Consider the following 26,847-nt stretch of genomic DNA (forward strand, 5'->3'; position numbering starts at 1 on the left):
AGATGAACAAATTCATTTTGAGATTCAATTTGGGTCTGTTTAATAGACTGCCCTTTATTATATTGTTTTGAGGGTGGGGGGTGGGGGAGAAATATAAAGTCCAAGGAAATTCCTAGTGAAGGAGTTGGAACTCTTACTGTAGTTCCCCTGGAGGAGTTAAGACTGGTCTGTAACCATGCCACACTTCTGTAAGGCAATGATGCCAACAGACTTACCCTGGTGCTTAGTGTCAGGCACCTGCCAGTGTCTGCTGTGTTAATTTAATAGTTCCTTTCAACAACCCTATGACAGGGGCTCCATGGTACCAAGAGATGGAAGAACTGGAATTGTGCCTAGTCAGACAAATTTCATTCCTCCTTTTCCTATCATTTTACCATACAACACTTCTCCTTGGTGTAACCCTTTCATGGTCACACACATGGAGAAGAGGAAGCCCTCTTAATGGAAAAAATGAGTGACCCAGCCAGCAAGATGGCAGAATGGGCAAAGGCACTGCTGCCAAGTCTGGCAGCCTGAGTTTGATACCTGGGACTCATACAAGTTGCCCTCTGACCCCCAGATGCATGTACACACATGCACTGGCATGTGCACACACATAAACACAAAAAAGAAAATGACTGCTCTGTTAGGTCATTGTCATAAGCAAGAGCCAGCTCCACCTAAAACAAGGCAGATTTCCAAATCTAAGCCCCTATGTCCCATGGCCATGGCAGTGGGGTGTTAGTTAAGCTCACAGGTGGTGTGGTCAGAATTCTAGTCCTGTCACTTAACTAGTTGTATGAAACTTACCAAATTATTATTTTCTCTGTTCCTTACCCACTCATCCATAAAATGGGAATGGTCATACTTACCTAAATTCCTGTGAGGATTACTAAGATACTACTTCAGAAATGGTAAGGATTTGATAAGGACACTTATTTCAAGTTTATTATTATTTATTATTAGGGAAATTTAAAGAATTGTTCATTTTATGTGTACTTTCCTGCATGTATCTGTATACCACATGCATGCAGTGCCTGAAGCAGCCAGTAGAGGGTATTGGATTCCATGGAACTGGAGTTACAGATGGTTGTGGCCTTCCAAGTGGATGCTGGGAACTGAATCACAGTCCTCTGCAAAGGCAGCCAGGGCTGTTAACCTCTGAGCCATGACTCCAGACCCATAAAGGGAAATTGAAATTGAAATGTTCTTGCTTCTGTTCATGGAGCAACAATCTTGAATACACTCTGTGTTAGCTTTCTGTTATTGTAACAATCACCTGAGGTCATCAGTCTACAAAAAGAGAGGTTTATGCTATTTCACAGTTTGGGTGACTTCCGTTCATGGTCGGTTAGCCCTGCTGCCCTGGGGCTTATGTTGAGGCAGTATGCATGGTGGAGGCATATAGGAGACACACACACACACACACACACACACACACACACACAGAGAGAGAGAGAGAGAGAGAGAGAGAGAGAGAGAGATAGAGAGAGAGAGAGAGAGAGAGAGAAGCCAGGATCATCTTGTTCCCTACCTCCCCCATCAATGGCTGGGTCATTTCCCACAGGCCTCACTTGTTAAAGGATCCCAATAACACCTAGGTGAGGACTAAGACTTTAACACATGGGTCTCAGGGACAGTTTCAGTCTAAACTATGACCACTGTTATGGGCCAGGTATCATTTTAGGGGCTGAGGCACAAAGATGACTAAAATCATAGTTTCTTCTCTAGAGGAACTCAGTCTAGAGGAGGAGGGAGGCATGTATGTCAATGAATAATGGAGACAAAAGAGAGTCTGTCACCCAGGTGTAGTAACCTGAGAGAGGTGGGAGACAGGACCGTGCTTAGTTGTCCCCACCTGGGTGTTTCCTCCAGCAGTGTCTCCTGACCAACTTCATAGGACACCAAACTTATTCATGCTGGCACTGCTCCCTCCTCTTGTCCATTTGGCAACCTCACCCCCTTTAGTGTTCAAATTAGAGTCCATATATAGTTCTTATACGCTCTGAGTCTGAGTCCCCGTTTCATCTGTTCCATATTGGAGTCCAAAAAGCAATTCATCTGTGGTCAAGATCCAAGTCTTCCCAGTGATATACAAGCAAGGACTTGTATTCATTTCTCAGATCCCAGCACAATGATTGGCACGTGACAGGCCTATCATCCCCACTGTTAATTTAAAAGAGATAATTAAGCTGATTCTTGAAGATAAGTAGGCCCAACTGAAAAAGTAAAGGAGGGAGGGCTGTAGAGATAGTCCTATTTTGTTAGCATGGTTCAATTTGATCCTTATCAACACAATGAAACAAAAATACCTCTATCTGCTGTAGGAAGTCTTACAGCTAGTAGTTACCTGTCCACTGCGGCGTGGCCTCTTATACTATAATTGCTGTTGGAGAGCATGTGCCCAGCCTCTTTTCCAGCTTCTCTGTTCCAGTTGCTGATTTCAGTTTCTGATCTTTGTTTAAGCAGAGGTTTCTGATTTGTGAGTCTACCCCTAAATAAATAACAATCTATTTCACAATTTGGGATTTCTTTTAAGCATCACTCTTCATCTATCTTCCATGTTGCAGAATAACATTGCAGACATGGGCATTGCAGACACATGGCAGTTGTATACACAAGTACAAAAGAAACTTCAAAAACATGGTTTTTGTTGTTGCTGGCTCTTTGTTTGTTTGTTTCATTTCATTTTTGTTATTTTGAGGTAGGGTTTCTTTTTCTATACTTGGCTGTACTGAAACTAGCTAGGTAGACCAGGATGGCCTCAAACTCATAGAGATCCACTTGTCTCTGCTTCTCAAGTGCTGGGGTTAAAGGCATGCACCACCACCACTTGACTCATGACTACTTGTTCATGGCAACATGAAAATAAAACTGAAAGTGCTACTTGAATATGTGTTTGGAGTCAGTCAGGAGCCTGGCTGTGGATGTGGGCTCCTACCTGCTGCCATAGTGGGCATCAGGGCTCTTGAGAAAATGGGAAGAGGAGTAGCATTGTAAAAAGTGTGCTCTGGAGGGTTGGCTATGGCCAACTCAGTAGCAGAAAACACAGTTAGCTAGTTCCCCCTTCTGGGTTGTAGCCAAACCATTTGTTCTATCCCATATAGAGATGTCATCAAATTTTTCTCATTTTATTGTTGTTTTGTAGATACCAAAAAAAATGTTAGTGCTTGTGTCCCTTATTATTGGAACCAAGAGCTGCAGCTTGCCCCGAGACTTCTGGACACAACAAATATCATTAGAGTGGAAAACCAGGATGAGCAGAATCTGAAGGAGAAAGTGGCCATTTCTCCAAGGAAATATTTTCTTTTGCAACACAGTGGTTTTTTGGAGGATCTAAGCAAAAAGAACCCAGAGGTGGAGATTCATTACGATGCTGCCACTCAGCACCTGTGCTTTAATGGATCCCTTGCAGATGTGTATAAAGTAAAGTGTGATATCCAGGAAAAGGTGTATTCCATGCTTCAGAAAGACATCACGATTCCTTCTGAAGTCTTCATGTTTCTGCAGCAAGTAGACAGTCAGGAATTCTCCAAGACTCTTTTTGAAACACAGAAAATTCTTGCCACATATGAGCTGAATGGTACAACTCTTCTCTTGATGGCCTGTTCTTTCAGAGCCCTGATTGAAGCCAAGAAGAAAATACTCGATGCCTTAAGTTATAAAATCATTGAAGTTGAAGACAAGGAAGTTTTTAGAGGTGATTTGTGGAAAAAGAAAATTCACCTTCTGCAAAAGAGATACTCCTCCACTGCAAGCATTATGATAAAGAATGAATTAACTTCAGGAACCCCGGCTGAGGTCATTATTGCAGGCTGTGTGAAAGAAGTAAATGAAATCTATGGCCAGCTCCTTGAATTCTTGGAAAGCAAGATGAAAATTGAAAGACTGGTTGAAATTGAATCGGTCTTGATTATGGAGTATTTAAGGTCAGACAGAAGGCTATTCTGGCCAAAGATAAAGACGGCCAATGTGCAGGCAAGTTTTAAGCTGGAAGACGAACCAAAAGGCATTTTACTAACTGGACCCAAGAGTGAAGTTCTAGAGTGCATGAACATGGTCAAGAAAATCCGGGATTCAGTCTGCATTAAAAAGTTCCAGATTGATAAGCCTGGTGCTAGGCACCTCTTCCAGGATAAAGCATCCTATTACAAAAGTGAGATCTACCGCCTGTATGGATGCATCATTGAGCTCCAGGAGGGTGCAGAGAAGGACAAAGGCAGCCTTAAAGAGCAGAAGTGCCTCTTACAGAAGGACATAGCCCCTGGAGTCATGCTGATTGTACAGCAGGGAGACCTGGCTCAGTTTCCTGCTGATGTGGTCGTGAATGCAGCAAACGAGAATCTGAAACACATTGGTGGTCTGGCCCTCGCTCTTTCAAATGCAGCTGGCCCTGAACTTCAAGCAGAATGTGACAAAATAGTGAGAAAGGGTGGTGTGGTCCTAACTGGCAATGCTGTTATCTCAAAACCAGGCAAGCTCCCTTGCCATCATGTCATCCACGCAGTAGGGCCTCGGTGGAATGGAAATAAGGCCCAGGAGTGCGTGAGCCTATTAAAGAGAGCTGTGGAACGAAGTCTCACCTTAGCTGAGGAGGCCAAGTGTCAGTCCATAGCCTTGCCAGCTATCAGCTCTGGAATCTTTGGCTTTCCCTTAGACCTGTGTGTGGTCACCATTGTTTCTGCCATCAAAGACAACTTCCAACGTAAGCCAGACAGGCGCACCTTGAAAAAGATTTATCTGGTGGACATATCTGCAAAAATTGTTGGGGCCTTTGCTGAAGCTGTAGAAAGCACATATAAAGCCGCCCTCTCCCCAATAGCTTCCCAGTCCAGTTTAACAGCGTTAGAATTAGTGCCACCTCGGAAAACACCACAGAAACCACAGAAACAGGACTATGTGCTGGTGTCCCCAGAAGGCCTGAAAATCCAGCTGGTGAAAGAAGGTGTGCAGAATGCCAAGGTGAGTGTCCCTGTTACCAACAATGTTCTGTGATGTCACTGGCCTCTGCCAGCTTTATTGAGAGTCAAAGGAAGACAGGGTGGAGGAAAAGGACTGAGGAAAATTCCCTGCTCTCCTACTCAGACCTTCAAACATTTTTCATTGATGCTGGACTTCTTTCCAAATCACTTAGGAGTAGAGATTGGTGTGTCTGTAAGGATCAAAAGGGCTCTGGGATAGGTCACTCCATCCTGGTAACTGTGATCCATAGTAGGGAACACTGCAAGCATCTCCGCATCACATAAGGTAGATGTTGGAAACTGAACCTGGGTCCTCTGGAAGAAAAGCAAATGCTCTTAGCTGCCTGAGCCAGCTTTCCAGTCTCTACAGTGAAAATTTTAACCAATCCTTGAAAGCTTTATTTAAATACCAAGATCAAAATCCTAAATTATCACCACTGGGTGTCACTTGTTCCCATTACCTTTAAACAACAAACAGGTGGATGGATGCGCTGGCTATGACAACAGATGACATGAACTAGATGCTGTAACTCTGTCTTGCTTTGAATTGTTTTCAAGTTTGAATTGTTTTGAAGAGAAAGTGTCTCTAAGCATCCATCAAGAACAGTGTGTTTTGACCAACAGTTATAAAACTGAAACAAAAAATATTTAGTTTTATTTCATGTGCATTGGTGTTTTGCCTGCATGTAGGTCTACATGAGAACATCAGATCCCCTGTAATTGAAGTTACAGACTGTGGTGAGGTGCCCTGTGGGTGCTGGGAATTGAACCCACATCCATTTAGAAGAGCAACCAGTGCGCTTACTTCTACTGAGCCATTGCCCCAGCCCCACAATTGGACCTTTTCATCTGGCAATGCTGCTGAAGCATATTCCCACAGGCTAAGTTGAGAAAAGCTAAACATCATTTTAACAGTTGTACATTGATGGCTTTTTCCTTTAAACAGTGTTATATAACTCACAGTTCACACTTCAAGTAGGCACATCAGTGGTTTTCAGTGTATTCACCAAAAATGAACATGGAAGGTTGGGGCTCATGTATGGATAATTCTTGCAGTATGAACATGAGTTTGTGTGTGTGTGTGTGTGTGTGTGTGTGTGTGTGTGTAACCACAATCATGCAGCCATACCTGCAATCTAATTGTAATGCATTCTAATCCCACTAGAAAGAAAATTGTGCTCCCTAGTAGTTACTCCTAATTTATCCTCCTGATCATTCCACCCTTCCTAGCTCTACAGAACATCGAATCTACTCTGTTGTTTGTTTTTTTTTAACTTTCTTTTGGAAAAAGGGTCTTACTACACAGTTCTGGTTGTCCTGGAACTTGCAATGTGGACCAGTCTGGCTTTAGACTTACAGAGATCCACCTGGCTTTGTCTCCTGAGTACTGGGATTAAAGGTCTTTGCCACCACACCTGGCTCTACAGATTCACCTGTACTTGAGGTTTCATATAAATGAAATAATATATTTGTGTCTTCTGTGACCAGTTTCTTTCACTGATACAAAATCTTTCAGCAGTTGCCCATACTGTAGCTTATATCTGTATTTCATCCCTCTTAGTGGCTGCATAATATCCTATTAGATGAAGATACATTTGTTTTTCCCAGCCATTAGCCAATGGACGTTTGAAATGTTCCACTCTGACTTTTATGAGTTTTGTTTCTCTGAACATTAATCACAAAATGTACAAGCAACTATTGGCTTCCTTTTGTCAAGCCCAGTGACTCCAATGTAGTCATGGTTGATGAATGTCTTTACTGAAAATTTGAAAAGAATCTTTGGTTTTGTCTTTAAGACCCATGTTGTTGTCTTGGATCTTGTGCTCAACAAAGGACCCCTTTCTAAGGCCTTACTGGAAAAGGCCTTAGATCATGGAAAACATCATCAGAGACTGTCTAGGAATTGCCGAGGCACTGTCTCTGCAATCAATTGGATTTCCAGCAATAGGAACAGGAAATCTGGGGTTTCCTAAACCCAAATTTGCTAAATTAATAATTTCAGAAGTACTCAAATTTAGTAGCAAGAACCACCCAAAAACTTTACAGGAAGTTCAGTTTCTGTTGCACTCGGAAGACGTGGAAAACATTCAGGTACAGATTCAGCTTGCTTCTGATCTCTTTGCCAACTGCAGTACAGGACCCGTGTTCTTCTATGTCTTCTTGAAGGTTTGTTTCATGTGTTTTCAGTGCAGGAGAGTGCGCTGACTGGTTATACGTAGCATGACAAATTTCAAGAAAAATTAGATACAGAAAAAATGCACTTTTTATTTGGGAAAGTTTCAAACACACACACAAACCATAAACCAACCTAATGAAGTTCTCTATATCTGTTATTCAGCCTCAATTGTTATTGCTCTTTGGCATGGTGTTTAATCTTTTTCACACATGTAATGCTGACACACGATTCTGTCTCTAAACAATTCACCAACTCATTTTGAACATAACCTTACCACTAAAACACACCTTGAAATGGCAGTCGTTCCTTTATTTGGTCAATGATAGAGTTAATGTGTGAGGTTCCAGCTGTCTCATGAATGCCTCTCCATCTCTCCTTCCATATATCTAGATCAGAATAAGATAAGTAAGGCTCACACATTGCAATACCCATTATAGAGTCAGATAAATAAGGGTCACACACTGTAATACTCATTTTTATCAGCCTGTGGTGTTGCCTCTCTTAAGGACATAGAACTGTTAATATATAATATCAAGGCACAGTTATGGCATTTGAAAATTCCTGGATGGGATGCAAGTGATTCCAGCTTCCATTTCTGGAAATGTAATTAATCACCAGTGAAGGATGTGGCTTGAACACATCCCCATGTGATTTAGGACACTTGGACCAGACAGAAATCCTAGAATCAGTCTCAGTCACAGTGTGCCCCATCAGCTATGGCAATGTGGTCTGACTCTAAGGCCTGATTTCTGTTCTCCATGTCTTTATAATCCAGTAGAGCACATGACCTTAGTGTTAGAACAGTTTCCACAATGTCACAGTAAAGGTGGCAGCCCACAGAGGCCGGTGGATTTGGCTGTTGGACTTTTTGAGTCCTACTTCATTATTATCTAGATCTAGACACTATTTATAAATTCATGAAAGGAAGCACAGGGAACCTACATTCTAATCGATCAGCCAAGCCTCCCTACTTCTTCAGCTTGGAGTATGCAAGTATTGTGATGTTTGTTTGTTTGCATAGGGTTTTGTTAGACAGGTTCTTGCTAAGTAGTCCAGACTGTTCACAGTTATGGAAATCCTTCTGAATCAGTCTCTAGAATATTGGGATTATAAGTATGTATCCACTTGCCTGGCTATTAAGAGTTTTAATTAGCTTCCCTGTGACGTGCACGGTGTAAGGTGATGTGGGCATTTCTGTAGCACATGCTCTCCCTTCTAGAAGTCATAACTATTCTGGAAATTTAGATTTCTGTACGCAAAGTGAACAGGAGGTGGAGGTGTTGAGATTTTTGTGTGGTATGAATGTCTGCATGAATAGGGTTGAATCCTGTTTCATAGACTTGAGTCTCCAAAAATTTATTTGGAAAATGTTGCTCTTTCTCTGTTTCTGTTTCTGTTTCTGTTTCTGTGTCTGTGTCTGTGTCTGTGTCTGTGTCTGTGTCTGTCTCTGTCTCTGTCTCTGTCTGTCTGTCTGTCTGTCTGTCTGTCTGTCTGTCTCTCTCTCTCTCTCTCTCTCTCTCTCTCTCTCTTAGTTTTTCAAGACTGTGGTTCTCTGTGTAGCTCTGGCTGTTCTGTCCTGGAACTCACTGTGTAGACTGTGCTGACCTTTACTCATAGATCCTATTTCCTCTGCCTCCCGAGTGCTGGGATTAAAGGTGCCACCACTAAGCATCTAACTGGTCTAATTTTCTTTAATATATAGAATACTCTGCAGATCTATGGAAGGGATTAGTCTCCACCAACACCGCTAACACATTTATAAATGCTATATTCTCCTTCCAAACATGATAAAATGTCAAGATTTAAAGACATTTAAATTTGCATTTCATTTACAAAGGGAGCTGCTTGTTAGTGGAGACCAGGACAGAGACTGAAGAGCAGGAGCCAAAGGTCTGAACATGGCTTCTAGGTGCAGCCTCTCTGGGCTGTTTGGTTAAGAAGGGAATGCGTTTCCATGCAGACACACTGAGCAGCACAAAATGCAGAGATTGTTTAGTCAGCTTTGTCCCAGTCTCCTCTGCTGTATGGTTTTAGATGAGATCATGTAAGTATGCAATTGAATATCCTTTCCACATTTCTACATAATATTAAATAAGCATTTCTACATTCTATTAAATATTATTTGAAAATATAATTTATATTGACTACTGTTTTAACACATGGGTATGTGAAAGAATTATCCCTCCATGGGATTTTAACTGTCTGGTTTTTGTTGTAAACAGAGCTCTAGTTATAGGATTTGCAACTTTGTTCACATCTCTATGTTACAGGACATATTTGTAAAAAAGTGTATGTATATTTTGTCTTTCATTTTATTTTCTGATGATTTGTTTTTCGAGACAGAGTTCTCTGTATAGGTCTGGCTGTTCTGGAACACACTTTGTAGACTAGGGTGGCCTCAAATTTGAGATCCACCTGCTTCTGCCTCCTGAGTGCTAGAATTAAAAGCCTTTACCACCACTTCCTGGTCAATATGTATATTTTTTATAACTTTAAAATGTTGAATTAAATACTACTATTTAATAGGGCTACTATTTTCCAATCATGTGTGTGTATATTGTTTGAATCCTGATGTAGTTTCCATAGAAGAGAGAGAAGTTCACCAAGATGTCAAGTCTTCATTTTCTGAATAAGTAGAATGGTTCAGCATTCTTGGAAAAGACTGACACCAGCTCTCACTAGCTCACTCTAGTTACTTTATGCAAACATATACAAGGTTAATAGGGGCTTGGAAATGTTCCAACTACTGAAGTCATCTTGCTTTTGCTGCCCTTGAGAGCAGGCAGCCCACACATTATGGAATTCCATAGTCAAAAGTAAGAACTCCAGGATTCCAGGAGTGTCTTCAGACCAAGGTCAGTAGAGCTGCAAGCTCTCATAGAGCACCAAGTGCTGAGATTCCAGATAGACAATATTTTTTCAAGGTTTAAATAGTCTCAAAACAATTCTCAGCCTCTACCAACCAACCCAAACATAGCGAAGGCTTTGCTGAAACATATCACTCAAAGCCAGGCACAATGGCTTAACTATACAGAATCAAAAACCCCCAGGATGCAAAAATCACTGATTGCATAGGATTTTAATGGTTAAAAATGTGCTTGTATTTCCAGGCATTTTCAGATGAATTTGACAAAAAGAGTCGTGGAAAGCCAAGTGACATACAAGGTACAGTAAAGTGTTAAATTTGATCAGTGATTTCTTGTTACTAAGTAACTGTTCAATGACAGGATGGATGATGATGATCATTTTTCTGATAAGTCAAACTATGGAACATATTAAATGAAAGTTAAGTGATATTCCATGCATGTAAGTATAAAGACACTGGCCTGTTTATGGGACTTGAGGCAAAGGAGAAAGGTAGACCAGATTATAAAATCTGTACAGTGGGATTTTTAAATTGCTGATGAGACTACCACTTCCAATGGATCAAGTGACATGTGTTTTCCAAGAGACACTTTAAGAGACAATAGAAGCCAATACTTCTCTGTCACATGTGGTTTGCTCTTTCTGAGTTCATCTTCTTTGGGTTTCACTGGAGCTTTGTGTTTTGCCATGTTGCCTAGGATGGCCCCAATCTCCTAAACTCAAGTCATCCTGTCCCAGCCCAGGCCCACAGTAAACGGCAGCCAATACAGTGATAGAGCAGCCTGAGACCTCTGCTATTCTTGCTTCTGATGACTTGGTGCCTGATTCTATCTTCTTTTCTCTGAGCAGGGTTTTATGGGAGTCTCTCCAGCCCTACATTAGGAGTTCATGAAATGAATATTGGCCCAATCCTCTTCCAAGTGGCCATTGGGGACATCACCAAAGAAGTGGCAGATGTGATTGTCAATTCAACATCAAACACATTTACTCTTAAATCAGGTACTTAGTGAGATGGATTCTGTCTCCTGTAGTAATCAGTGTGGTAGATCCTATGAAGAAGTGTTTCTATAGACAGAATGGTTTTGTCAACTTGGGCTTGTTCCTGTTAACTAATATCTACAAAGTTAATTCAATGAGCTTTCTTACAACTGGCAACATTTTTGAAAATGTCTTCTCTGTCCTTATTGCTCTGTAATGAGGGGGGTTGAGGCACAAAGTCATCTTTCTGGTCAGGTCACTGTCTTTTTTTTCTCATGTAGGAGTCTCCAAAGCAATTTTGGAAGGTGCAGGGCCAAGTGTGGAGAAGGAATGTTCTGTCTTGGGTAAGGAACAATGTTGCTTCTTGGTGCCAGATTGCAGAAGATTAACTGTGGGAGGCTGTGAGGAAACTGAGGAAGGGCCTTGGGCTGGGAAGACAATGTATTAATCTTTTTTGGTTTTGTTTTGTTTTAAGGCCCCTGTATTTACCTTAAGATTATATATTTTATGAAAGAATTCCATATGAAAGAAAGTTAAAAGTGGAACATTATCTCATAGCTAAGAGAAATTCAGTCAAAAATTTCACAATATGTAGTATTTTATAAGCTTTTAATTCATAAAATATTTCCTTATGAAATCAGACATCTTGCTTTCTCCAAGCACACGTCAGCGTCTGACTCTGAATCTGTTCATGTTTCACAGCTCAGATGAACAGTGAGTACATAGTTACTGAAGGTGGATCACTGAGATGCAAGAGCATTATTCACGTTGATGGTGGGAATGATGTGAAGAGATCAGTTTCCTGTGTTTTGGAAGCATGTGAACAACGAAACTACTCATCCATTTGCCTACCAGCCATTGGCACAGGTCTGTAGCCACAGGCTGTCAAGGCTCGACTTCCCCATGGATTTGGTCTTCACTGGGTCTGGGTGATGGCAGGGACACCTTCACTAGGAGTAGAAAATTTCCTCACTCCAAGGTACTAGTCAATGAGGAAATGAGTAAAGCCATTGGGTTCTTTAAGTAGAAGAAGAAAAATGAGCAGGGTGCATTTATGTGCACCTGTGGTCCCAATGATTGTAAGGACACAGGCAGGAGGAGTGACCTGTGTCGCCACAATTGTCTACAAGGTTAGTCAAAGTCATTTACTGTAATTCACTGCCCCAGTGGTGAGCACCATTAACAGGGATAAGTCAAATGGGCTCTCAGTCTATCAAACCAGCTGGCCCAGGAGACTTTTACACTGCCTGTCATGTGACTTTGGCAGCTGCCGTTCACTTTGGACTATTCCACAGTCTTACCTTGCCAGTGGGTTCCAAGGCTTGAGAAACAAGATCTGGAACATGTTTAAGAATGGAGTGGATCTATTCAGTGGCTGATTTGAATTCTGCAGGGCAGCTAAAATGGTACAGAGTCTGGGGAAGAAAGACATCCTGGAGGCTCAGGGTAACTAATACGCCTAGAATTATAGTCTATAACAAGTAGCTTACAGTTTTGGGTTTCCTAGAATTACTTTAGTTTAAATCAGATCCCCAGAGGTAGCTGGGAGAATCCCAACACTTGCATAAAATCTATCTGATTATTTCTGTAAGGACTATGTTGTTTCAAGATGTGTTATCATTTTTCTTTTTCTTTTTTTTTATTTCCATTTTATGATCTTTTAACGACAGTACTAAATCAAGGGGGGAAGTCACCTGGACTCTAATTGGAGGGCAGTGACTCTGGGAGCCAGGATCAGCTGTAAAGGACAGATGTGAATGTCACAAATCAGAATGGGTTTCAGGGTCTTTTCCTGGAGTATTGACCTGTGGACAGCATGGAACAGAGACTCCTCCCCACTGTGTCTGGGATTCCAAAACTGTTTGATGATGTCATGTTAGAAAACTATACATCAATTAAAGTGGGACCAAGCATTTTTCTTTCCTGTGACATCTGGAACTCCTTATTTATGTTGCAGTCTTTTGGAGGTGGATCTTAACCTTGTCTTTTGTGTGTGTGTTTTAAAGGAAGTGCTCAACAGGACCCAGATGCAGTTGCTAAAGCAATAATGGATGCCATTGAAGAATTTATCCAGAAAACATCGGTGCAGGCTGTGAAGAAAGTCAAAGTTGTTATCTTCCAGCCTCATATCCTGGATGTATTTTATGACAACATGAAAGACAGAGAAGGTTCCCTGGCTCCTCCCCAGCCGTCTCTACTGTCTAAGATCTCCTGTGAGTTGTTCGCTTGTATCAAATAAATATTTCTCACCTTGATGCTGAAGGGAGTAAAAGAAATATTAATTTTCATTTTCTCTTTAGCCTCTTTTGACTTTCCAAAGCACACTCCACACAAACAGAATACCCTGTGTTTGGAGAAGAAAATAGAGCGGTCCGTTTTCCAGGTATGTGGCATAGATGAAAACAGTGTGGAAGACACGATCTCCTGGATACAGAATCTGATCGCCCAGAAGCAGCTATCCTATCTCAATGATGATGAGTGTGTCAGAGACTTTGGTGAGAAGGAGTACAAGAAGCTGAATGAACTGCAGGAGAGGCTGAATATCGTCATTGAGCTGGACCAGAAGGCACCTTTGATTAAAGTTTCAGGAATTAGCAGAGATGTGATAGGAGCTAAAGATGAAATTGGAAACCTGATCAAGAGCATCCGATTGACTAAAGAGAAGGAAAACCAGGCAGACTATGTCCTCACATTCGTGGAGTGGAGATATATTGACAACAACGTCATACACTGTTTTGACAAAATAGCTACCGTTCAGTTGGAGGAAGCACGACAGGCAAAGCAGACAAGCACTGTTGTCAGAATTAATAATCAGGACTTCACAGTGAACTTGAGGATGAGCACAGCCACAGGCCCTCAAGGACAGAGTGTCACAGTTCAGCGCCTCTTAAAAGATGGAAGTAAGTTACATGTTTGTGGGTGTCAGCCATTGCCCCAACTCTGGGTTTAACATTGTTTTAGAAACACAGCAGGAGTTTTTGGTGTTGTTTGTTTGTTTTTGTTTTTGCTTTTCAAAAGGGTTTCTCTGTGTAACAGCCCTAGCTGTCCTGGAACTAGCTCTTGTAGACCAGGCTGTCCTCTGACTCAGAAATTTTATCTCCATCTCCCAAGTGCTGGGATTAAGGGCATGTAGCCAACAACCAATTTGTTTTGTTTTTGTCAGTTTTTTACTATGTAGCCTTTGTTGGCCACATATGTTTGCTTTGTTTTTGAGACAGTGTTTCAGTATATTGTCATGGCTGACCTGGAAGGTAGACCAGGCTGGGCTCAAATTCAGAGATTTGTCTGTTTCTACCCAATTCTGCTCCCATCTTCTCTTTCCTGATCCAAAGGTTCCTGGGTACCAGGTCAGGAAGTGGCCTACAAATTCCCCATGGATCTGATCCCCAGGAAGGGAGTGGCTGTCTTGTGTAGGCTGTCATTCCTGCCTTCAAACCACATGAGTCCCATATGGCTTCCCACAGAGTATATCCATCTTCTGTAGGATCAGTATGAATGAACACCCCGGACTCTAAGCAACCCTGGAAGAATGACATATCATATGTGGTATTCAGTAGCCTTTCACAGACACACCCTACCATCCACCCACCTGCCTCTTAAGGATGGAGTGAGGCAAATGAGAAAATACATGTAGACAACCCTCCAGTGGTACAAACTCATGCATATGCAAATCACAGAGATTGTTCAAAACAAATTAGTAATGAATTTATTAAATCACATCAGAGTAGAGGCTGTGCACTAAATGAAGGTGAGTTACAGCACATAGTCAGTTCTCACACCTTAGCAAGACCGAAACAGGAGTAGGCAGAGAGGCTCCATCCCTAGGAAACCCTAACTCAGTACATCGATGGCTTTTGTCTTCTTCTGGAGGAGGGTTCTCGGAAAAAGGAGTCTTATATGTGTCAGGCAAAAGATCTACCACTGTCATATTTCACTTTAAATCATCCGCCTCTTATAAATAAGTTTTCTAGTTCATCCTGATTCCAATGGTCCATGCTGCATGAATTTAACGACATCTATTTAGAAAGATAAGAAATGTCTTGAATACATAGAATTATGAGACTATTAATACAACAGGGAGGCAGGTTTTGTCAAAGCATACAGGAAATGAACAGAGGAGCTCTCAAATGTCTATTTTGCAGCTGAAATCCCTTCAAATTGGAGTGACATGGGGCAGAAGAAATTGCTTGTGGTCAGTCTGCAAACCAATGATCCTGAGTATATCATGGTGGCAAACAAGTTCCACCAGACCTGCCAGAACTTCATCATAGAGAAGGTAAGTTGGGTGCTGAGGAGTTTCTTAATGGAAAAGTTACATAGTTACATAAGTGATATAACCAATGTTCCTGAATAAACCCACTCATATATGGGTTTGCATAGGTGGCCCATAGGTCAAGAGTTTGTTTTGTGCTCTCAGAGGACCCCAAGTTCCAAGTTTGGTTTCCAGACCCACATCAGGTAGCTTATGACATTCTGAAACTGTGGAACCTAACTGCCAACCTAACTCGGTGCATTAACTCCAGGCCAGTAGAACAGCCTTGTCTGTTGGTGTGTGTGTGTGTGTGTGTGTGTGTGTGTGTGTGTGTGTGTGTAGGAGGGTTAGCAGGAAGGGTTTGTTCACACATGTAGAAGTCAGACTGTAATTTTGTGGAGTCAGTGTTCTTCCAACTTTAGGGATCAAACTCATGTTTCCATATTCTTCCTGAGCTGTCTTACCAGTCCTCAAATGGTTTTTGAATACAAGACGCTATCATATGGCACTGAATTTCCTCGAGTAGAATTTTTGTGCATGAAAGACAGAGACGGTAGCTGGCTATCACTTGGCAAGGGCTCCTGACATCTCCAGAATAGCTTAATACTATATTAATTTGTAGATTGAAAGGATCCAGAATCCAGCTCTCTGGAGGAGGTACCAGGCAAACAAAACAATCATTGATGAAAAGAATGGCTATGGAAGAAATGAGAAACACCTCTTCTACGAGACGGAAGCTAGCTCTATTCCACACCTCAACAGCAACGGATTTATCCACACCTACAGTGGAAATAATGGTGAGGAAGCATGCATTCAGTTTCCCCAAAGGGGCTGCTGACTTGGAACCACCCTGGGCTCTGGTCACTGTGTTCCTCACATTGTGGTGGCCAGAGTAGAGTCAGTTTTAGCAGTAAACAGCTATGTGTCCTCTGAGGAGGAAAATTAATTATAACAATAATGATGATAAAGAAAATATCCAAGCTGAGCATTCCTTTTACATTAGTTGACATATCGGGCTAACATGCTGATTTATATGCTACATTGAACTACTTTAAATGCCTTTCTCTTTGCAGCCATGTTCTATGGGAAGGGAACCTATTTTGCTGTCAATGCTTGCTATTCAGCTGATGATAAATATTCCAGACCAGATGCCAATGGGAAGAAGTATATGTATTATGTGCGGGTTCTCACTGGATACTACACAACTGGAAACCAGTCACTGATTGTGCCTCCTCCAAGGGACCCTCAAAATCCTACTGACTTGTACGACACTGTCACAGATGATGATAAAAACCCAAGTATATTTGTAGTGTTCTATGACAATCAAGCATACCCAGAGTACCTCATCACCTTTAGGCGGTGACACTTCAGGGCACCTTCACACATCTGCTGCAAGACAGATTTTAGCAGTTTCCTCCTTATGCTGTCTCTAAGAGCACAAGGTCTTTCTTTCCTGTTTACATGTTTTCTCAGCTGCTCCTCCATGGTGGAAATGAACCTACTTGAGAGCCAATCAACTTGAGAATTTAAATCAGGTAACTGCTGAAGCTGTGCTGTCTCAAATGTGACAGTAACACCATCATAGACTTTCAGGAAGCCACACAATTCTGACTGCCACCTGTGGAATCATGGCAGAGATGCAGCGTGCCGTGGAGACACACAGTGTCACCGAGCCAGTAAGACTGCCAACTGCAGCTGAACAGATCCAGAGCAGAGAACCTGTTCCTTCACTAACAGCCCTGTGCCATGTGGGCTGGACAGCTCCAGGCAGGGCTATGTACAAACTGGGTGCTGGCAGATGGCTCGTGGTCTGTGTGAACTGAGCTACAAGGAGGGGCACAGCTTAGAAGCTCTGGCCCATTTGCCAGCGACCCTGGCAATGTCCACCACAGTGTTCCGGCTACCTAAAGAAATCAATGGATGATGCCTGCTGCATCTCCAGGGGAAACCCTTCCACCCTGTAAAAATGAATGAATGCCGAGGAGATTTGCTAGCATCTTTCCCATGGCAGGCCAGCTTGTGATGATTTCACAGCTTTGTGTGTAAGCCAATTAGTCAGGCTGCTAACTCAGTGTCTACTGGATGGTAATTCTTTCTTGTGGTACTGGGGACTGAACCTAGGGCCTCACATATATCAGGAAAGACTCTACCCCAGCCCTCTTTACTTCTTATGTTGAGGCAGGATCTCATTTAGTTGCACAGGCTGACTCTGATATCCTTCCATAGCCTTGGCAGGCCTTGAACTCTCTTCTTGCTTTGGCTACTTGTCTGAGACCTGTGCCACCAGACCTGGCTAACGTTGTTCTTCTCATTTTCTCCTGTCAATTTCAGACTCAGTGTCGTTTATTGAGTTCCTAAACTTTGCCAGGTAGAGTGAGAGATGTGATCACAAACATGACCTTGGTCCCATGAATAGTGCTTTACAAAGAGTTTTTCTATATTTCAGGGATTAAGCGAATATGTTCAGAGTACTTCAAGGGAACAAGCTGCCACAACAACACAGAGGCCTTGGAACCTCTGCTGCTCTTTCTAAGTGGGCTGGCACAGACTGTGGCTTAGGAGGGGCTGGCTTCCTCTGCACTGGCATCTGAACTCAGTGCCAACAGTGGTCTAAGGAAATAAAATGGTCTAAGGAATAAAAATGAGAGGTCTGATTTCATATGCTTTTGTCCTCCAGTGGTTTAGTTAACTCAGGGCAAGACTGAATAGCCAGATATTACACTGTTGAATAAAGACCCAACCAGCAAATGTCACAGTCACCTTTAGCCTTTCCTCACTTCTAGTAAAATTACTTGAAAAATGTCTCTTGATGGAATCATTTTTCCCCTAAAGGGCAAACATGGTGAGGGTCTGTATAGGTCACTGATGTACAGTGGCCACAATTAGCAGGACAGCACCGATGGTCCTAAGGTACTAATGTTCAGTTGGGAATTACGGGAGGGGCACCATGCAGGTTAAGGTTCAGAGAGCCTGTATCCCGTGAGCAGCCAGCCTGGAGCCCTATACAGGTCTGGATAGCTCAGAGTAGGGCCACACAATCTATACTCCTGGGACACCAGAAGAACTTGCTGAAGGCTCAGTCTTTGGTGCCTTCCATGCAGTACAGAATCTGCTTTCAGTGAGCACCTGGAGGATTCCAACTGTCCTGACACCCAGGGCCACTTCAGGACTTTGGGACCCAGGCACTTTTGCCTTTGTATCCCTTAGTGCATAAACAGAATTAAAACACAGGGGCTGGAGAGAGGGCTCAGTGATTAAGAGCACTTGTTGCTCTTGAAGAGGATGTGGGTTAAGTTTCCAGCCCCCATATGGAAGTTCATGACCACTTGTTACTATAGTTCCAGGGAGCCAATATCTGCTTTCTGACGTCCTAGGAAACTGCACACATGTGGTACATATACATACATGAAGGCAAACACACATATTAAATAAAAGAAAAAAGCTTTTAAAAAACGTCCAAACTATACAACTATACTAACTACATCCACAGACATCATCAAGACCTGATTAGGTTATTTCGTTAAAACAAAACCAAATGAAACAAAAGACCCCAAAACCTTTTGATGGAACCTTGAAAGCACAATGACTCCTGGCCACCATTCCTACTGAAAACAAGGTGGGTTTGTTAGCTCTGCTGATTCAGATACAACTCAGCTGGACACTACGGAAGTGTGTGAGCTCTGATGGCCTCTGCAGAGCCCAGTGCTTCTTTACCTGGTGATATTTCTCACTCAGGTGTGGTCATCTAGAGCAGGATGGGGTGGGAGCCAGGTCATGCTGGTTTTCTCTGTGCTCACCCTCTGCTGCGTCTTGGCAATTGGCCAGGGTGTCACAATCTCTCTAGAACATCAGGGAAACCCCTGCCATCACCAGCTTCTACCGATGTTGTCTGAACTCTTCCCAGGTCTTTGTATAACACCATTCCTTCCCAGAGAATGAAAGACTTTCCTACTGTAGAGCCTCCAAGCTTTCCTGAGCTGGGCCTACACTGAGTCCATTCTGCATCAGTCCATGTCTCCAGAGAACCTAGACTCTCTCATGAGAAACTTATCTAGAAACAACATTTGCTGAGGAGTTTCATCAAATAATGACTGTTCTGCAAACTAAAATGCGTTTGTTTTCTTTAAAATCAGAAGAAAGCTGTAACCCAGCCCTGACTCTATTGGTGTTTATAACAAGGCAGCTGCTGAGAGCTCCAGGACTCACCAGACTGCCTGCACAGGATGCCCACAGGATATTGAACCCTGGAGTGAGTGTTGGGTTATCTCTTCTTTTCTCCCCTATTCCAAACAGGTATCAGCCCTTCAGACTGCTTTGATGACTCACAGCTGAGCCATGCAGAGCAAACCAAAAAGTACCCGAAGAAAGAGATCTGTTCTGTGATGGAATCAAATCTAAGAACAGACACAGCTCTGGCCACAGCATGCTCTGTGCCAAGGCCACTGGTGGAGCATTGCCTACACTGCTCTCTCGTCTGCCTACTCAAAGAGTTAGGAGTGTGCTGTGCTCCTGCCATGCTGAGCACTGGCCCAAGTTCTGTGAATGAGGCAGTCACCGCATAAAACTCCCTATCCTCATGGAGTTACATTGTGCTGGGGGAAAAGGGGACCTCTGAGGGCTAAGAGAGAAAATAAACAGCCAAGCAGGCTGGTTGATGTCCACGTAATTGTACATGCAGGTTGGTCAGTACTCCTGTGCAGGCATGAGACAGATCCCCTTTCCTACTCCCTTCTCACTCTAGACACTACTGTCTAGTTGTTTAAAGCATCCCATTGGAATGTATGTAGCAATATATAGGAGATAAAAATGCCAAAAATATATAAAGTCTCACCCTGTAATATCTGGAGTAACTCTAGCTTTTGGTAACTCTGTGAGAAGCCTGCTGGTTTGTCCAATAAACTACATCCTGTTAAAAGAGGCCTCACAGCCTCAAAATTTTGCAGCAACATGGTGATTGGGAAAAATGAACATCAATCAGACAGGCAAACAACAGGGCCAGAGTAGGGCAGCTCTGCAGGTGGCTGTGGACCAACCCATTCTAGGAATCATGGTTACCAGTGCTGGGCCAGCAGTGCTGAGACTGGGAGAAGGGAGCAGCGAGGCTCTGCTCGAGGCCTGTGCTGGATGCCTTCAGTGCTGTGCTCTGGTCCTGCTTTCTGCACCACACAGTCTCACACCCACTCTGCCACAGCAATCTTAAGGCCGCCCTAGATGACGGGAAACAGATGGCTGGTGGAGGTCCAATAAACATTTACAAGAATAAGCCAACACAGTGGCACACACCTTTAATCCAGGCACTCGGGAGGCAGAGGCAGGTGGATCTCTTTGAGATTGAGGCCAGCCTGGACTACATAACTCTTCCAAAGCCAGCCATGGCCACTCAGTGAGGTCCTCTTTGAAAAAACAAAAATAAGACAAAAACAAAATGAATATGGACATTTTAAAAAGAAGAAGACCTGTAACATGGAGGGTTGGGCGCCATCTGTAACATGAGGGGCCGGCTTGTTGGGTTCTGTCCTGACCGGTACCCCACAGCCGGCAAGTCCCAAAGAGAATTACACAGAGTCTACATTAGGTTATAAACTGATTGGCCCATTAGGTCAGGCTACTTATTAGCTCTTATAACTTTTGTTACCCCATTATCCTTATCTACATTAGCCACATGGCTCAGTACCTTTCTCAGCTGGGCAGCTTACATCTTTCTTCTCCGGTGGTCTGAGTAGAACTGTGGAGGGAGCTTCCTGCTTTCCAGAATATTCCCAGTCTCTTTGCTCCACCTCTACTTCCTGTCTGGCTTTCCCGCCTACACTGCTTGCCTGGCCAATCAGCGTTTTATTAAAATATGATTGACAGAATACAGACAATTCTCCCACACCAAATATCTGACTGGCAGATGCCTGAAAACAGCTGACCGTCAGGAAAATCACACTGACATTCTCAGAAGATGGTCTGAGAATTGAACGTGCTGAGGAAACAGACTGACAGACACAGCCTCACTAACTATAGGAGTGCACATTATGTGGGACACTTGGAAACACGCTGGCATCATCTGATCATCTAGAGTCCTGTGTACCCACAGATCAGCCACCATGCCATGTCTGCACACCATCCCTGTAGAAACTCTTGCAAACGTATGTCAGAAGACATGTACAAGAAAGATTCTGTTCATGAACGCAAAAAGCTGCAAACCATTCAATTTTCCACCAACAGAACAGCCAGTAACAACTACTCAGTAGTACCTTGATACAAGAGACCAACAGTCCACAGGAAGATAAGAAATGTTGTACTCAACAACAATAAAGCCTGAGAAACACAGTCCTGAATTTAGAGAGGAAATCCCCACGGTGAGGCCTCACTTCACGCTGAAGTAGATGCAACATAAACAACAGATCCCACAAGTGTGGTGAGGAGGTGAGGAACTCGGTCTACAATAACTGATGTGCAGGTGAAATGGTGCAGGACCCTGGGAAGTGGGCTGGGAATTAATAGGGTAAACACCGAGATAATGTGGGATGTTTTGGAGGTGGATCTTTTTGGGGTCAAGCTGGCTAGGCTTTGATGCCCAGGTATTCAGTCAACACAAGTCTAGATGGCACCGTGGGAAATCCCGAGACATGGTTGGCATCACAGTCAGTATTGATGTTAGGGGAAGATTACACAGCAGATGGAGGGGGGCTCCTCAGTCACTCTGTTGTCAGCATCAAGAACAAAAGGCTGAGAAGGATTCTGTGTCAGGACTCCAACAGAACTCGGTAAGCAGGCGAGCATTTGGACCTTCCCAGGAAATGTCCATGGAACAATGGGTCACATGATTTGCCAGAGCTCTCCAGACAGAGTACCGGGAGATATGTGGATGGATGTACATATCCAGTAAAGCTAAATTTTCTTTTTAAGCAAGAACATTTAAACAGATGACTAGCCTGATGGAGGGCTGGGAAGGGACAAAATGCAGCAAGTTATTAGCATTCTAGTTAGGGATTAATTAGGTAGTAGATTTGTTGATATATATTATTTTTTAAAAATAGATTTATTTTTATTTTATTTAGGTGTGTGTGTATGTGTGTCTTTAGGTGTGTGTGGTGTGTGTGTGTGTGTGTGTGTGTGTGCATGTGTGTATGTGTGTAGTGTCTGTAGAGGCCAGAAGAGGGTGTTGGATCCTCTGGAGTTGAAGTTAATAGGTGGTTGTGGGTCACTTGACATGGGTCCTAGGAACTGAACTCTGCTTCTCTGAAAGAGTCCTACATGCTGCTGACTGCTGAGCCACTGCTCCAGCCCTTGATACTGTATTATCTTTAATCTTACAAATAAGTTGCATATACACTCTCTTTATATATAAAGATAAAATACAAAGGCATATCAAAGAAAAATTTAAAGAATGAGAGGAAGCCTTTAAAATTAATTTTTTTCTAAGCTAAGTTGAAATAAAATACTGCTATAATTGATATATCAGTATACCTTCTGGTTTACCAAAATAATGATGCAAAAATTGAATAAAGGTGCTACTAAGAATATCTGAGAACACAATTTACTCCAGAGCATGTAAGGGCAGAATCTGCATTTCAACAGTGAAACTGAGAAGGGTAGGTACTGTACCACTTGCACTGAACTAGAGCCTACTAGCTCCTATCTAAAGAATCAGGACAGGAACATCAGAACGAGTTAACAGTGCTAATTGATTTGAGCTTCATGACCATGCTCCTGAGCTGAGTCCACTTACAATCACTGTTTTGTAAGTCTGGAAACTGAACATACCTGCCTTGAACCATCTGCTAGGGACATGGGTAATGTCAGGTGTTATTCTTGCAGTGGACTGCAGCTCCAAGCATTTCCTGTGAGGTTGTTATTCTCAGCTTACTTCTCACCTAAGCCCAGGGGGCTTTGTGTCTCCTCTTCTTTAAGCTCTTAAGCACAGCTTGCTTCCTATTCAGTAATTCTTAGGATTCATCTACTCCAAATGTAGGGGAACGTATTACAGTCGTGGAGTTGCCAGGCTATCCTGACTTACTGGGATGTCAGGCTATACTAAGAGCCACAATAGGACAGCTCTTGAGGGGTAGAACTGGCAGTAAATGCGTGAACGGGTAGGATATGTGTGAAGAGGGTGGGAAGAGAGCTAGCAAGGATGGAGCAATGGAGGGGATGGATTCTCTGTGAGGCCAAGAAAATCTTTCAACCGCTAAGAAACTGGGTCAGCAAGTGGCAGTGTCGTAGAGGAAAGGTTCCCCACAAGGTGGCAATGGGAAATAACAGTCTCTTCAGAAGTGATTCAGAAGCAGTCAGCCATTCTTGCTGGAAAGCAAAGATCATCCTCAGTCGACCTATGAGAGCCTGGGTGCACTGTAACTGGTGCTCACTGTCACCAGAACAGGTATTAACTGGGAATAGATGTCCTAGTACACACACTCTGACATGATCTCTTCATCTGGGTAATAAGACTGGCTTCACAGGCTGTAATCCTCAATGCCTATTCTCCTCTTCACCAGCAGGAGCAGCTGTGCTTCCTCTTCCCATCTCTCCAAGGACGAGCTGTGGGTCTTAAGCTCACAGATGGGGAAGTTGGTTCCAGCAACAGGGTTATTATCTGTACCTAGGGAAGCACAAGCACCAGGCTGTGGTGTGCACTGATTCATCATCAATGATTAAAGCTCTTGGCTCAGCACGACCGGATGTCTTCGAGCTTTCTGGAACTGAGGAAAACACTTTACATCAGGGTTGACAACACTGATTTTACTGAACACATAAGACTCTTCGTAAGGGGTTCTGATTGGATAAAGGAAAGGTGTATCTTCAGAAGGAAAGAAATGTCGTCGTTTACTAATGAGAAAATAAGATACCAGTTAGAGTTCTCAATGTGAAATAAAACATGTAAGAAGGTAGCAGTCCAATGTTCGGTCTTACGTGTTTAAATTCAGTTCATACAGGAACACAGGTGCCACCAATGTGGTCACCTGGCCCCTCACTCACAGCTAATTCCCTACAGATGTCTGAGTGGAAGGCAGGCTTTCAGTGGGTTTCTCAGCTCTCCTTTGTAAGGCGCCTTTTTTTATTCTTTTTTTGCATCTTATATCAAAGCTTGCCTCCTTCACTCCTAACCCTTATGCTAACCAGAATAAGCTTTATCCTTTCTGCATTCTTTTTATTAACTTTATTTTTTATTTAATTTTTTTTTGTTTTATTGAGCTGCATATTTTTCTCTGTTCCCCTCCCATTCTCTCCATTCCCTTTATACCTCCTTCCATGGTTCCCATGCTCCCAATTTACTCAGGAGATCTTGTCTTTTTCTACTTCCCACGTAGATTAGATACACTTATGTGTATTTACCTCTGTTATGATCCTCTTTGTTGCCTAGGTTCTCTGGGATTATGAATTGTAAGCTGGTTTTCTTTGCTTTATGTCTAAATGCCACTTATGAATGAGTCCATATGATATTTGTATTTCTGGATCTGGGTTACCTCACTCAATAAGATGTTTTCTAGATCCATCCACTTGCCTGTAATTTTCAAGATCTCATTTTTTTCTGCTGTGTAAATGTACATCAGCTCCCTTATCAGTTCTTTGGTTGAGGGGCATTTAGGTTGTTTCCAGGTTCTGGTTATGACAAACAATGCTGGTATGAACATAGTTGATCACATGTCCTTGTGGCATGGTTGAGCATATTTCAGATATATACTCAAAAGTGGTATTGCTGGGTCTTGAGGTAGGTTGATTCCTAATTTTCTGAGAAATTGCTATACAGATTTCCAAAGTGGCTGTACCAGCTTGCACTCCCACCAGCATTCAGGAGGGTTTCTTTACCTCACATATTCTTCAGCATAAGTTGTCATCAGTGTTTTTGATATTGGCCATTTGTATTGGTGTAAGATGGAATCTCAGAGTTGTTTTGATTTGCATTTCTCTGAAGGCTAAGGGTGTTGGGCATTTGTTTAAGTGTCTTTCAGCCATTTTAGGTTTCTCTGTTAAGAGTTCTCTGTATAAGTCTGTACCACATTTTTTATTGGATTACTTGTTCTTTTGATGACCATTTTTTTTGAGTTTGTTGTATATTTTGGAGATCAGCCCTCTGTCTAATGTGGGATTGGTGAAAATCTTTTCCCATTCTGGAGTCTGCCATTTTGTCTATAGAAGCTTCTCAGTTTCAGGTGGTCCCATTTATTAATTGTTTCTCCCAGTGAGTATATTTAGGAATGTTTCTTCTGTAAATTAGGTAATATTTAGGAAGTAGTCTCCTGTGCCAATGCGATCAAGTGTACTTCCCACTTTCTCTTCTATGAGTATGACTGGCTTTATGTTGAGGTCTTTGATCCATTTGGACTTGAATTTTGTGTATGGTGATAGATACAGATCTATTTTCATTCTTTTACATGTTGATATCCAGTTATGCCAGCACCATTTGTTGAATATGCTTTCCTTTTTCCATTTGATATATTTGGTTCTTTGTCAAAACTCGGATGTTCATCTATATGTGGATTGATATCTGGGGCTTCAATTTGGTACCATTGATCCTCCTGTCTTTTTTTATGCCAATATCAGACTGTTTTCAGCAGTGTAGCTCTGTATTAGAGTTTGAAGTCAGGGATTGTGATGCCTCCAGAAGTTCTTTTATTGTACAAGATTCTTTTGGCTATCCCGAGTTTTTTTCTTTTCCATATAAAGTTGAGTATTGTTCTTTCAAAGTTTGTGAAGAATTTTGCTGGGATTTTAATGGGCATTGCATTGAATCTACAGATTACTTTTGGTAAGATTGCCATTTTTACTGTGTTAATTTGACCTACCAAAGAACATAGGATATTTTCCCACTTTCTGGTGTCTTCTCAATTTCTTTCTTCAAAGATTTAAAGTTCTTGTCATACAAGTCTTCCACTTGTTTGGATAGAGTTAGTCCAGGATATTTTATACTATTTAAGGCTATTGTAAAGGGTGATGTTTCTCTGATTTATTTCTCAGCCCACTAATAATTTGTAAAAGAGGGCTACTGATTTTTGAGTTAACCTTGTATCCTGCTATATTACTGAAAGTGTTTATGAGTTGTAAAAGTTCCTTGGTAGAATTTTTTGGGTCGCTTATATAAACTATGATATCCTTAGCAAATAATGAGAGTTTGACCTTTTCTTTCCCTATTTGTATCCACTCAATCTCATTTTGGTGTCTTATTGCTCTAGCTAGGACTTCAAGAACTATATTGAATAGATATGGAGAGAGTGGACAATCTTGTCTTGGTCCTGATTTCAGTGGGATTGCTGGGAGTTTCTCTCCATTTAGTTTGATCTTGGCTGTTGGCTTGCTGTATATTGCCTTTATTATGTTTAGGTATGTTCCGTGTATCCCTGCTCTCTCCCATACCTTTATCATAAAGTTTTGTTGTATTTTGTCAAAAGATTTTTTGGCATCTAATGAGATAATCACGTGGTTTTTATTTTTCAGTTTGTTTATCTGGTGGATTACATTGACAGATTTTTATATGTTGAACTATCCCTGAATATATGGGAATGAAGCCGACTGTATCATGGTGGATGATGCTCTTGGATTTGATTTGCCAGTATTTTATTTAGTATTTTTCATCAATGTTCATGAATGAGATTGGTCTGTAATTCTTTTTCTTAGTAATGTCTTTAACTGGCTTGGGTATCAGGGAAATT

General features: G+C 42.2%; 1 protein-coding gene across 1 annotated transcript in view; it reads left to right on the forward strand.

Annotated features, from left to right (window-relative positions):
• LOC125413061 (protein mono-ADP-ribosyltransferase PARP14) overlaps positions 1 to 26,847 on the forward strand; it is a 651,703-nt gene that overhangs the window by 17,552 nt on the left and 607,304 nt on the right. Inside the window, exon 4 of the mRNA XM_087901085.1 lies at positions 3,128 to 4,941. Coding sequence (XP_087757211.1) covers positions 3,128 to 4,941 — 1,814 coding nt within the window. The remainder of the gene's footprint in view (positions 1 to 3,127; positions 4,942 to 26,847) is intronic.

The sequence above is a fragment of the Myodes glareolus genome, chromosome 2 (genome assembly GCF_982192425.1).
Source record: "Myodes glareolus chromosome 2, mMyoGla1.1, whole genome shotgun sequence".
In the NCBI taxonomy this organism is placed as follows: Eukaryota; Metazoa; Chordata; class Mammalia; order Rodentia; family Cricetidae; genus Myodes; species Myodes glareolus.